General features: G+C 39.5%; 1 protein-coding gene across 1 annotated transcript; it reads left to right on the top strand.

The window, feature by feature from the left end:
• The first annotated feature begins 840 nt into the window (after nt 1–840).
• LOC113008524 (uncharacterized) lies at nt 841–11416 on the top strand. Its single transcript, XM_026145992.1, has 12 exons — nt 841–900; nt 1519–1639; nt 1947–2109; nt 2278–2470; nt 2763–2834; nt 3648–3753; nt 4329–4399; nt 4480–6508; nt 6594–6935; nt 7007–7054; nt 9203–9301; nt 10594–11416. Exons 2-12 carry the CDS (start codon nt 1522–1524, stop codon nt 10827–10829), a joined length of 3477 nt encoding a protein of 1158 aa, XP_026001777.1. The 5' UTR covers nt 841–900; nt 1519–1521; the 3' UTR covers nt 10830–11416.
• Nucleotides 11417–14595: the final 3179 nt, after the last annotated feature.

Here is a 14595-nt window from a genome sequence, read left to right as displayed (position 1 = left end):
AAGCAGAGCACAAGTTTTAAGCCAGCGTGGTGTGATTATAGATGCCGTGCAGGTGGGTCCATCTCACATGCAGCGGCATCGCAGAACACGCCCCGCCACATACCCTCTTCCCCCGACTAAGACCGAGGCTCACCTGAGCCGGTCGTTCCCTCGCGCTGTCCAACAATTACAATAATTATACGGTTGCTGTAACAGATTGTAGATACAATGCAGGTGAGTCCATCTCACCTGCAGCAGCATCCCAGACCAGCCACAATAATAAAGATTTTTCTATTTCATTATAAACTTTGTCCTAATTATGTCATGAGTTTTTACTATTTAAAAAGAAAAAGAAAGCATCACAAAAACACTTAAGGTCATGAAAATTAATTGTATTGCTGCAATACTTAAATATCTGTGGTCTAATCTATTTTTATTCACCAATCTCATTGTAGCAATAATATGCCTTTTTGGTCCAAGTTAATTATTTGAATTTTAAAACTCTTTTAGCCAAATAACTTTGAAGTTGTTACTAAAACTCATCATCCCCATTTACTACTTTTGTTTCATTCTTTAAAAATTTAGAAGCATAAATATCAGTCTTTTGGAAAAATTACATTTTATACAGTATTATTAAGTCTACATATTCCAAGTGAGTTATGTCAGAATGCACTAGAGCGATTTAACTCTATTACATCATAGCATTCTATTTGCAAGAATCCCAGTGTTAATCCACTGTTCTTGGCCAATGATATCCACTCCTCAGCACTATGGGGGCGCTAATGTACATCTACGCTGGTTGCCAACCACCATGAACATTTAAAGAGCAGAAGAAGAAGAAGAGGACACTAAAGAGTTCAGGTGCACGACATGAGGATTTAATGAGACAGCTTTTATCGTACTGCTTTCGTGGAAGATCAGGTGAGAACCATACAAATTCCCTTACACATGATGTTTATATAAATATATTCATCCAATAAAGCAAAGTAATATAGGTTATTATATTACGTTCGGATACACCAAAGCATCTAATTTTTGACAGTTTAGCTAGCCAGCATGCTAGTAGCAAAAGTTTGACATTCTGTTGCTGTTGGTTTGATTAATTTTGGTTTTAGCATCACAAAACTTGTGGTTTTAAAACTAGTGAGATCTGTTTTCAGAAAATATTTTACAAATGAAACAAAAACTGTAGGATAAATATGCTTATTGTTCAACCATACTAAATCATTATTTTAATTTATAACTTTAAGAAATATAAAAGGTTAAGGAAATGTGGATATGAAAATTAACTCATTAAGATTTGCAGTAACCTTAGACCAAATAAAATATACGAAACAGAACTTCCACAGGTAGGGCATGCAGCCTCTGACACACAGTGATACAAGATAGGAGGAACTGTTGGGAAACACAGATATTTGGAACCTTTAGGGGAGCTCTCCCCAACATAAATAGATTTTTCGATCTGTTTATTTCTATGTCTACGTACATTTTGTAGTATAATGTGTTATTTCTAAAGTCATTAATACCTGATCTTTGCAGGGGATGGCGGCAACAAGGCCACGGAGAGCTAAAATAAATCCCATACAAGATGCTAGGTATTACTGCTCCTTAGGTGAAGACAAGGCAGGATTTGATGTGAGGTATATTGATTCATTTAAAGGTGAGTTGATTCCAAAGAATGCAGTCAGCTTCTCAAAATAGAAATTTTTATGTTTTTTGTAGTTTTTTTGTAGCATACCATGCATGAGAAAATTAATAATCACGAATATAATTATACTTGTTTTATTATTATTATTATTATATTTCTATTTTTTCCTTGTCTTTCCCCAAGGAATTATGAACATGTTACATGTTCCAAAATAAATAATACAATATAATCAAATAAAAAACATATTTAAAAACAAGAAGGATTTTAATTAAATGGTTTATAGTTTATTGCCCAATTTGTTTTTGATGTGTGTCTTTAGGTCGCGGTGTGTTCAGCTGTCGGTCATTTCAAAAGGGAGATTTTCTTTTTGAGTACAGAGGACAAATCATAACTAAAGAGGAACAAGAAAACCGAATGAAACTTTACCATGATGCACTCAATGTTTTCATATTTGATTTCAAGTTCAATGGAAAACAGTTATGGTATGTAACTGCTTTGATAAAGGATAAAATACATGAGGTTTACAAATTATAATATTCAAATAATATTTTGAATTGAATATTAAAATGTTATTCAGACGTTCTACAACCTAATATACTTAATGACTTTCTTTACAGAGTGTAATTGTTATTGTATACTTTTTGTTTTAGTGTTGATGCTACCAGAGAGGACGGCTCACTTGGCAGACTTGTAAATGACGATAATGTGAATCCAAACAGTAAAATGACAGTTACCAGAGTGGATGGAAGGCCCCATCTCTGTTTGTTTGCAATCAAAGATATTGGTCCAGGAGAAGAAATCACCTATAACTATGGTGATTCCAATTGGCCATGGAGAAGCAAGGTATAATGTAAATAGTACAGTATAAGTATAAATAGTATTAAATGAATAAAGGCTATACTGAAAAGTATGCATACACACACGGGTCCTGTGTAATACTCAACTGGACAGGTCCAGACATTAGGAGGACTGAGTTTAGAAATGAATTCAGATCAATGAGAGTTACTCTGGCAATTGTGCATACACACACGGGTCCTGTGTAATACTCAACTGGACAGGTCTAGACATTAGGAGGACTGTATTCATCTTGGCTAGACCCAAAGACTGCCATTCATTATTCACGCTTCTTCTTTAGAAATCCAACATGGTGGCATCTCAGGCTGTGGATGAGAATGCAGCCAGTTCCTCTCCTAACGACGCAACAAAGGTAAATTGGAGTTTCAGTGTCAGATTGTTTTAGTTGTAGACTGAGGTGCTAGTTATTAGGCAGTATTGAGGTATGTGGGTCCTTGGTTATCTTGACCAAGTAAGATGCACGCATTAGGAGGACTGAGATTTGAAACAAGAAGTATGAAACCCCAACCCTAAATCTGGTTTGCATAAAGACGTAGTTCTCGGCTTGGTTGAAATGAACTCTGATGTAGTTAGATCGCATATTTGAATTTCAGCTGATCAAGGAGCAAGAATGAAGCTTACTATAGGAAGGAGCATGTAAATACAACCGAAACAATCGCTAAACTCTTTCCTGTTAATGCTAAGCACATTTATGTAACATTGTTGTGTAAAGGCCATCCGTTATGTCTTGATGGATTCATGACTTCATGATTTAATTATACTTTTTTACACTCCCAGTCAAAACTTTGGACACATCTTCTCATTTCAGAAAGAACAAATTGTAAGTCTAATCTTTTTTGGGTGTTGTGGGTCCACAATGAATTTTCTTTTCATTGTGGTTTTGTAATATATACCATAATATAAAACCTAGAAGAACAAATTGTTTTGAAAATTGACCTATATACAGCAGGTATTTTTCCCTTTAAATTTTGCATTGCAAAAGTTACAAAAATTGATTTAATAGTTTTAGTAACACTTGAACCTGTTTTTTTTTTTTTCTTCCGTCCTTAACTCCTTTTTAAAGAGGAACCAAAACAACTATTTGGTTGTGATATTTTACATCACAAAAGTATGAATTTTGTTTTTGATTACACTGGTTTTTTTTGGGGGTTTTTTTACCAAACAGGACTGCGATCATGATCTAGTCCCTGACGAAATGTCAAGTTTAGAAAAATGTCTTGCATGTGGAGGACCTTTTTCGCCTCTGAAATGGAGTGGTGTGAGATGTGAAGGTAATTATTTAATTATGGAAGGTTGGGTACATTAGAATATCTTAAATATGATCCATAAGGAACACTATACAAACTAATCCATAAGTAAATATGATATATGTTCATAATGAACCTTTTACATCTGCACTTTTTACATATTTACTTACCATGTCATTATTAAAGCTGCTATACCCAATTTGCAAAAACAAGTTAGCTTAACATATTTTTTTTTCATGTTCATAACAACATTTTAACAAAGCATAGCTATAAATGTTGTTTGGAGATTAAAGAAAAAAAAATGAAGTGGTTCTGTTGCATTTGTCTAAAACCATCAGCCAATAACATGGCTCAGTCCAGAAAAACGATAGAACAGTCTTTCCTGACTCCTTAAATTCTACATTAACATGGCTCCACCACACTATGCACTGGCCTGTTTAGCAGCAAAGCACACCAGGGGGTGTGGCCTATGGATAATATCCAATGGGAGGGGGGAGCCTTCTTGACTGTGTTTATGCTTCCATCTAGCCTGTTTTTTTAAATTGGGGAAAGCGGCTTTAACTACCTTTCTTTTATTAACTTAATTTTTCTCTGTCTAGTTTGCTACCAGTCCTGGCACAAAAGATGTTATGTTAGCCACAAGGTGAACCTCACTGAACCTCTTCCAGAGGTAAGTGTTTTTGCAGAATTCTTCTCAGTAAAATATGTAAGGTAAACAAAGTCTTACTTTGTGTTTTTGATTGTTATTAGGTCTTTAGTGAAGATAGTTCAAGTGAGGGGGCTTCATCAGAAGAGGAATATGTGCCAGATTCTATAGCTGACTCAGACAGCTCATGGGACAACAAATCAGAGCCTTTAAATATAAGTTGCAAACAAGTACAGAACTCTGAGATCTCCAGCAGTCAATCTGCTTGCAAAACGAAAAGACCTCGCCTAGAAAGTTTTTTAGAGAGAGTAGGACAAAGAATTTCAGAAGATGCCGAATCAATATCTGAAGATGGAATTGGCACAAGACAGCTCGACGTATCAGGGGTTATTGCCACAGCAGAAAAGTCTGATGCTGAAGGCATTGTTGATGACTCTAATACTACGGCTGAAGATTCCTTAAAAACATCCTCCTCACTAAGAAACAAAACATACTGCTACATTTGTGGAAAACTACAGACAAAGTTTACACGTCATTTAAAAACTCATGAGAAATCACATGCAGATGTTGCTCGAGTTTTAAGTCTTCCCAAGAAGTCCAAAGACCGTTTGAAAATGCTTTCTAAGCTGCGAAACAAAGGAAACCACAGACATAACTCGGAGGTCATCGCAAGTGGGATTGGATCATTAAAAACCAGACGCACATCAAAAAAACCCTACAAAGGAAAAGACTATATTCACTGCATTTATTGCGAGGCATTATATCTTAAAAGAGATCTTTGGAGACATGTTCGTAAATGTTCTTCAAAACCAGTGGAGGCCAATTCAGAGGGGGGACGAAAAAAGGTCTTGTCCCTGGCCTGTATGAGTGAGTCAGCTCTGTGTCAGCAAGTTTCCCCCGGTGTTTGGAAGATATTAGCTGTCATGAAAGATGATGAAATAACTTCTACTGTGCGAAGTGACTTCTCTATTCTTCAGCTTGCTCAATCATTCTTTAACAAACATGGGAAAGATCCCACCAAATTTGACTACATTCGCCAGACACTCCGAGAATGTGGAAGACTTCTGCTCACACTTCGGAAAGAATGCTCAATACACACTTTTGAGGATGCTGTAAGACCTGCAAATTTCAATGTGGTTATCAAAGCTGTTAAGAAGGTGTGTGGGTATGATGAAGAAAAGAACTGCTACTCGACTCCAAGCCTTGCTTTAAAGTTGGGACACTCACTGCAGAAAGTCTGTGATATTATACATTGCAGAGCACTGATGGCAGAAGACAGTGCACTGATAAAGTCAACCCAGAGTTTCAAAACCCTTTATGCTACAAAGTGGTCAGAACTCATCTCCCATACTGCATTAACCACACTAAACGAGCGGCACTTCAACAAGCCTTCCACACTTCCTTTCACAGAAGATGTTCAGCGTCTTCATAGACATCTGGAGAAGACTACAGAACAAGCACTGAAGGACTTGGAAGAGCATAGTTCACCAAAATCATACAGTGAACTTTGTAAAGCTACCATGGCAAATGTAATACTATTTAACAGGAGAAGAGGGGGAGAAATTTCAAAGATGACACTGAATGGCTTCCAGGAGAGAGACACTAGTACCCTGCACAAGGATGTTGCAATTGGACTGACAAAATTTGAACTTTACCTTTGTCAACACTTCAGTCGTGTAGAATTGAGGGGTAAACGAGGACGCAAGGTTGCAGTGCTACTTTCACCAGACATGGTGAATGCCATAACACGGCTGACAGAGAAAAGACAAGACTGTGGTGTTCTGGCAGAAAACATATTCCTGTTTGCCAGACCTCATTGTCTGACTCCCTACAGAGGACAGGACTGTTTGAGGATTTATGCGACTGAATGTGGGGCTGAAAACCCTGAACACCTACGTTCAACGCAGTTGCGCAAACATGTCGCAACTTTGTCTCAGATCTTAAACCTCAAGAATCACGAGTTAGACCAAGTTGCCAACTTCCTAGGTCATGATATTCGTGTTCATCGCGAATATTATAGACTTCCAGAGGCTACTACCCAGCTTGCCAAAATATCCAAACTACTGATTGCCATGGAGAAAGGGTCTCTCAAAAGCCTTCAAGGCAAAACACTTGAAGAGATTGAAATCGAAGGTAAAGTGGTGTTAAGGTTAAGAATTATACACGTTTCCTGCACTATAACCTTATAATTCATTAAGACAATCTTTTATTTTGTTAGATAACCTACAGTTGACAGATTCAAGTGAAGAAAGTGAGGTCGGAGCGGAGCGTGAGGAGGTCGGAGCGGAGCGTGAGGAGGTCGGAGCGGCGCGTGAGGAGGTCGGAGCGGCGCGTGAGGAGGTCGGAGCGGCGCGTGAGGAGGTCGGAGCGGCGCGTGAGGAGGTCGGAGCGGCGCGTGAGGAGGTCGGAGCGGCGCGTGAGGAGGTCGGAGCGGCGCGTGAGGAGGTCGGAGCGGCGCGTGAGGAGGTCGGAGCGGCGCGTGAGGAGGTCGGAGCGGCGCGTGAGGAGGTCGGAGCGGCGCGTGAGGTCAATGAAGGAAATCTTGTATATCCACAGATTGGTAAGTACAATGTGATTAGTCTCAACTTTGTTCAATTTATGAAATCACATGACTAATAGACTTTATTACAGATTCTATAGATACTAGAATGATGAAGAAAGTTGTCAAGGAACCTCCAGGTATGTGTTTGTCATCATTTATTGAAGCTTTTACCTTTGTAACTACTTCCTAGACACTTTTGCTATCTTTGCTATCTTTATGTAAAAAAAAAAAAAAAGATAATTCATTACTATCATTTTTCCAGTGATTGTTACCTTTGTCCAAATGGTAATTTAAAGAAAGTCAAGGATCTTTCTAAAGACCAGCTCAACAGAATAGAAAGGTCAGTTTTGGAGGATGGTCAGGTAGGAAATGCTAGTTTGAACAGGTGATTTTGAGCTGTGATTTAAAGTTCTAGAGAGAATCTAATGAGCAGAGGAAGTTCCAGAGGGTGCAATTAGCAGTGGCAAAGGATTGTACCCTCAGATTTATGATTTTGATGATGGGGGTAAGGAGGTTAGTGTTAGCAGTGTTGTGGGAGAGTGACAGTAAAGACAATCCCTCAGGGTGGCGGGGGCGAGGTTGTTGAAGGCTTAAAAGTTGATTAGGAGTTTGCACTCAATACTATAGTCAGTGTGCAGCCAGTAATGTTCTTTTTAGGATGTGGTGATATAGTCTCTAGAGTGAGTGCAGTAGAGTAAGGGGGCAGCAGAGTTCTTAATAGATTGCAGTTCTTGGAGGTGAGTTTGGGGAAAGCAAAGATGCTGGGATTCTTTTTGAGGGTGGAGAGAATGGATAGGATTAGGAAGAACAATATCATTGGGACTGCACATGTTGGAAAAAATGTCTACATTGTTCTACATTGGCCAGGTTGAGGTTGTGTTGGGCATGTGCAAACAAGGGACAGTGAGGAAGGTTTGTTGAAGGATGTTAGAAAGGAAGCTGCCCTGCAGGAGACAGAAGGAGATGAGATTAATCAAGAGAGATGAAAATAGTTGGTGTGTGGAGGGCTGATCTACTACTCTTTATTTACCTGGTTTGCGCTTCTGAAGTATTCCCTCTACGCTCTCATCCTCTTTCTACAGTAAATCAGTGGTGAGTGGAAAGTTGACCAGTCACCGGAGTAGTGATGGGTCGTTCGCGAACGAAATGGCTCTTAGAGCTGGTTCTTTGAAGTGAACGATGCGAGCCGGCTCCTTATTGGGAGCCGTGGATTTTTTTTTTTTACTTTCTCTTGCCCTCTCTCTCACTTTTTTCGCTGCACGTCAGCCTTGTGTTTGCGCTGAGTAGAGACGGGAGGGGCGCAAACAGAGCCTTGCGTTTGCACCCCTCCCGCCTCTGAGCAGAGGGAGGAGCTGGGGCGGTAGTTACACTCGCAACAGCAGTAGCACACGAAAAGAGCAGCAGGGAGAGAGAGAGAAAGAGAGCCGGGAGCAACAACAAGAGACAATGTCGTCACATTAGAAAGGTGGAGTAAAGAAAATGAGTGACACCAAGAAAAGAAGCAAAATCTAGAACCATTTAAATTTTACTGACAATACATAGGCAGAGTGTAGAGTCTGCAAGAAAAGGATATCATATAGAGCCGGTGCACGGGCACCTGAAAACTGTCCACTCATCAGTGCGATGGGAAGATAAAACACAGTGAATTAAGTGTGATATAAGTGAAGCTGCCAGTGTGTCTACCCACTGAGCTGAGCACTGGGCACTTGGTATTTTTAAATTTAAAGTTTAAATTTTAAAAGTTAAATTGTAAATGGTAGGTTTTTGTATTTTATAATTTATTTTTTAAATTTTATGTGGAGTGAATAAATAAAAGCAGATTTATATAATGAACATATATACATAGAAAACACGTTTTTAAACATTAGTAATTCATTTTGTGCATAATTTTATATTGTTGTTAATAATAAATGAATGAAAGCAACAAAATAACCTGAAGAGCCGGTTCGGGAGCCGAAAGAGCCGGCTCTTTTTAGTGAGCCGAGCCGAGAGAGCCGGATCTCTAAAAAGAGCCGGAAATCCCATCACTACACCGGAATCTTGTTTGGAGAAAAATTCAGCCTTGTATCTTTTAATATCAGCTGTAATAGCTCTAGCCATATTCCACATTCACATGTGTCACCTTAAACTAAAAGTCATAGTTGCGACTCTGGATTTATCTTAGAAACCATATTCAAGATTTCAAGGTCCATTAGTTGCTTGACCACATTCAGGAGCATTTGACATTACATTATAAGAGATTTAATACAACAAATATATGCTTACTGTTTTGTTTTGTTTTTCAGCACAAAGTAAAAATGGAGCGGGTAAGGTCATTGAACCCAACAGAATACTAAACAAGGAGATGAAGCCAAGCAGTAAGAAGAAAACAAATAAACAATCTGGTAAATGGTGACATGCATACAAAAGTCACTTAAGCACAAATGTAAACTTCATGCATTTTTGAACCCAGTTATCCACACCACCCAAGCCAGTATGGTGACTATGCTCATCTTTCTGCCAGGGACCGTACCATAATTCTACAACTTGGTTAGACAATTATATTAACCTACTTGGTAAGGTAAAACATAAATCACATTCAATGTGGAACAATACCTTGTATTAAGTAATGGGATAAATGTTTAAATTACTTTCCCTATGCCTGTTTTAATCTGTAATACATTTAAATACTTATCATTTTCAAAACAGCAATGCACCAAAACAATTAATAAACAAAGCAATGAGAACATATTATGATTTGGGTTTTTAATTTTGAGGATTCCTCAACCATTGGGCTTCTACATTATCTCCATACTCTGAACATCATCTTATTCCCATAGGCAGAATCTGGATAATATTGGAAAATTTGGGCTGGTTTGGCTAATTGTGGGCTGTAACCTGAACGTCTTGAAGAAAATTATGTTCACTGAAAAAACCTGAAGGCCCACCTCATGGTCAGGCAGGGTCCACCCTTGTTTTTAAATAAACATTTGAGTCAGACAGTTATATATGAAATGTTTGAGTATATGTTATACATTTCAAATTATTACAATATCATGCTATACATGTTTTTTGTTGTATAACGGTGTGTGGAATAAAATGCTCTCCATCCATAGTGATTTGCCATAGCTATTTATTGGAATTCTGACTTAATGTGGGCTACCTTTCAGAATTTTACATTTAAATAAATGTATTCATCCATTGTAATAAGTATTTAAACAGTCAGCATTACAGGATTTATACCAAAGAAACACTGTTACAACAAATTCACCTTAAAGGGGACATATTATGCAAAACCCACTTTTTTTTGTTGCTTTTGTATGTATATTTGGCTATGAATTGCCTCCCGACTCCTTAAGTGTAGGTTTTCAACAACTAAAAAAGGAGCTCTTTTAGGTCCCAGGTAGTGTATTTTGCACAATCCAGCATAATCACAGCCTCAGCACCTGTCCTTGTGGACAATGCAAAGGCCGTCTTTGGGCTGTGTAGACTAAACACTAACTGTTCTTAGCAGGGCTGTAAAACTAGTGTGTGCAGAACTCAATTCTTCGGCTTATTTGAAGGAAGCCGATTATCGCCATTATATTTTTGCATCCTACAACCATGTCAACTCACACAATTGAGCATAATACGTCCCCTTTAATTTAAAAATTGTTTAAAAAGTAGTTTGTTTACATTTATTTTTTTCTGCTTCTAGCTTCTCTGGAAAATGCAAGGAGGGTCAAAAAGCATCCTTGGTCTCCCACGGAGGTTGCTGCGATAATGAAGTATTTTGGCGAACATATCAAAAAAGGAAAACTGGCCACTATTATCGAATGCCAGCAATGCAAAACTGCAGAAGATCCTGCTCTGGCTGGTCGTTCTATTCAAAACATCAGAGATTTTGTGAGGAATCGGGGCGTGTCGTTGAAGAAAAAAGAAAATCCTATGTAGAGGAGTCTACATAACTCCAAAGTACTTCTTGGAGGAGTTACAAAAGATATTTTGTATGTTTTGGTTTCTCATTTATTTATTTTAGAATTTTACTATTAGAAGATTGGTAAATTCATTTTGTTGACACTGTTTTAGTGCATCTGATCTAAGAGGACATATAATTTTATATTGCCAGTTATTTTCATTTCTGTTAACAAAACAATCCTGTTTTTGTAAAATGCACTCAATTTGTTCCTTTTATTCACCTGTTGCCCTTTTAATACACACAAAATACATGTTTGTGTATGTGTATGGCCTTTGTCCTGTTAATAAAGTTAGCCCTGACAATTACTGTTCATGTCAGGGGGAGGAGCCAAGTTACCTAATTAGTGTTGTCCTCTTATTACACCATGTTGTCAGGTTCTTATATTTTGAGTTCTGGTGTGTTTTTCACAATTTTGAAGTGAGATTTGTGTTGTACAACTCAAATGGGATTTTTAAAGATGCACTTCATCTATCTAGCACAAGCGGAAAGGGGGGTCCGTTTAGTGTTGCAAAAATCTTGTTTGAAAAAATTGTCCTTCCAATTCACCTTTACCTGTGTGTGTGTGTGTGTGTGTGTGTGTGTGTGTGTGTGTGTGTGTGTGATCTGTGTGAGGTCAACATGTGACCCTGTGAAGACTCCCCATAGCTGGTGCCAGGAGTCTAGCGGTCCCTCTAAACAAAAGGCTCTTACACTCACACAGATATACGATTGTTTGCTATACCATATATCAGCAAGAGAAGATACGACCTCTCCTAGGAGGTGTGTACTCTATGCCAGAACACTCTGTAGAGGAGTGAACGCACTCCCCTCTTCATGCTACACAGAGTTGTTACAGACATCCTAGGATGAGACATTCTTTCAATCTACAAATGATTATATACTTCTAAGCATATATGAGTACATATTTCTTAATACAAATGACAATAACAAAATCTAAACCCATCAGTCAGTACTGATAAATGATCAGAATTATAATATTTCTGACTGTCTGAGGCTAAGTTGAATCGAATCGGGACTTTGAAAACCGGAATCAAATGGATTATAGAAATCAGTGATGATACCCAGCCCTAGTGAGCAGCCTAGGCACGACAGACGTGGATGTAGCTGTAATAAGAAAAGAACTATTGCTAACTTTTCTGTTAAGTTAAGGCCTGATCCTTCTGAAATTCATAGCCAGTGCTCTGACACGGTGTCATCAATCTTTGAATGCTGAAAAAGCACAGTGTATCCAGTATTGGGGAAGACATCTTATTTTACGGTCAATATATATCATTCATAAAGCACTGTTATTGTTTCATTATTACTTCATTAGTCTGCATCAGTTTATCATCAATATTATCATGTATCACTTATCATTTAGTAAATCTGCTACAATAGAATTCTAGATACAATACTCTATCATGTGGCGAAAGCACCTCTCGAGCTAGACGGTCCAGTTGGGCCTCCTGCATTCACTTGCAGGCTTACACAAACATGCACATACAGAGTTATGTAAAACACGCACGTTCACATACACACACAATAGACACGAATAGATATACACACCACACACACTGTTGTCTCTGAGTGCTGGGCTGAGTGGAAACATCTGGAACATGTTGTTGTTCTTAGCCATAGAAGGACATAGAAGGGAGAACTGATTGATATACTTATCATGTGATTTGACGTCATCATTGCAATAAAAGCCTTGTGATAGGGTTGTTCGGGGGAGATCAGCTCTTAAAAGGCTTGGGATGCTCATCTTCCCCATATGTACATATGTATAATAAAATCACTATTTTGACATCTACTGAGAGACCATGCAGTCGTTTGTCTCTTCCTTAAATTCGAACCCTGGCACCAGAAAAACACATTATATTATATAAATTATTATAAAATTTGTGTGCGCCTAACTTTTGTGCCGGTACGCCTAACTTTTTAAAGTTAGGTGTACCGGTACGCCCATGGCAAAAAGTTAGTCTAGAGCCCTGCGAAGGCCCTCCAGCACTGCGTCAACGTAAATATCGGTGTCCTCCATAAGATCATTGTCTCTGGGCATCACGCTGCCTGCCAGCGGTAACCGTGACAGCGTGTCGGCTGTGGTGAGGCTTTTGCCTGGAATGTGCCTTATAGTGTAAGAATACCTCATTAGGCGCATGCGGAATCTCTGTATCCGCGGTGGAAGCAAATCCAAGGCTTGTCCTCCAAGTAGGCTCACAAGTGGCTTATGGTAAATGGTAAATGGCCTGCATTTGTATAGCGCTTTTTCTAGTCCCTAAGGACCCCAAAGCGCTTTACACTACATTCAGTCATTCACCCATTCACACACACATTCACACACTGGTCGGTCTCAAGCTCAAAGTGTAGCCCTAGAATAAAGTCACTGAATCTTTCACACGCCCAGGTGAGCACCAGCGCTTCTTTTTCCAGCTGAGCATAGCGCTGCTCTGTGGCTGTCAATGATCGCGAGGCATACGCGACTGGCGACCACACGTCATTGTCTTTCTGTAGTAAAACTGCCCCCAACCCGTATGAAGAGGCATCTGCTGAGATCTTTTGGGGTTTGTTTGGGTTGTAAAGCTGTAGTACTGGTGCAGATGACAGTTCTTGTTTTAAACTGTTAAACGCGTTTTGTTGCTCATGCCCCCAGTACCACATGTTTTTAGTTGAAAGCAAGTCTCTCAGTGGTTTGTCTTTTTCGGAGAGGTTTGGGATGAATTTCCCCAGCTGATTCACCATTCCTAAGAAGCTCCTAAGCTCACTCACGGTGCTTGGCTCTTTCATATTCTGCACCGCGCTAGTTTTGTCAGTTTTGTCCGACAGTGATGAATCTTTAAGACCCACAACGGGCCTATCCCTCAAAAGTTCATCGTGAAGTTCACCATATTCACAGTTTTCAGCGAGAGCATATAGATGCCTTCAGATGACACAATGAATCCTAAGAATTTCACTGCTCTTTTGCCAAACTCACATTTTGACATGTTCAGGGTGACGCCCGCCTTCTCTGCACGGTCGAGGACAGCGTTGAGTCTCATGTCGTGCTCCTCTCTCGTGGATCCCCAGACCAGGATGTCGTCCATGTGGCACACGACTCCCGCGAGGCCGGCTGTCACTTCCGTCACCATCATGTTTTGGAAATGCTCTGGTGCACTGGAAATACCAAATGGCAAATGATTGAAATGGTACCTACCAAATGGCGTAATAAATGTGGTGAGGAGAGCAGATTCTTTGGACAGCGGTATTTGCTAAAAGCTCATGTTAGCATTGAGCCTGGAGAAATACTGCGCACCTGTGAGCATGCCTAGCGTTTGGTCTACAGATGGAAGGATATATCTTTCACGACACACTGACCCATTTAATGGTGTCATGTCCACACAGATGCGGACTTTCTCTTTGTCCTTTTTGGGGGCTACAACCATGCCACAACACCAGTCTGTGGGCTCTTCCACACGACTGATTACTCCCAACTGTTCCGTCCTCTCAGCTCTGTTTTGACTTTGCCCAGTAGTGGCAGCGGAACATGCCTTGGCACTTTCAGTGAATAAGGTTTAGCGTCGGGTTTCAGCTTAATCGTGTATGGTTTTTGAACAAGCCCGAGCCCATCACATAGTTTCGGGTACGCTTTCTTCACTGTCTCAAGGTCAACATTGTCCATTCGGGCAATTAGTTTCAGTCTCACAGAAGCTGTCCTGCTTAAGAGAGCTACACGCAGATTTCTGACTACATAGATTGTCTCTGTAGTGCTCCTGTCACTGTAGGAAA

The sequence above is a fragment of the Astatotilapia calliptera genome, chromosome 16 (assembly GCF_900246225.1).
Source record: "Astatotilapia calliptera chromosome 16, fAstCal1.2, whole genome shotgun sequence".
NCBI lineage: Eukaryota > Metazoa > Chordata > Actinopteri > Cichliformes > Cichlidae > Astatotilapia > Astatotilapia calliptera.
The sequence above is the reverse complement of the archived record's forward strand: the minus strand, read 5'-3'. Positions and strand labels throughout refer to the sequence as shown.

Excerpts from the sequence above, each read along its gene's own strand:
- LOC113008524 (XM_026145992.1), top strand. The coding sequence starts at position 1,522 with ATGGCGGCAACAAGGCCACGGAGAGCTAAAATAAATCCCATACAAGAT. Across the intron at positions 2,835-3,647 it reads CTCCTAACGACGCAACAAAG|GACTGCGATCATGATCTAGT; the intron begins GTAAATTGGAGT and ends TTTACCAAACAG. Across the intron at positions 3,754-4,328 it reads GAGTGGTGTGAGATGTGAAG|TTTGCTACCAGTCCTGGCAC; the intron begins GTAATTATTTAA and ends TTCTCTGTCTAG.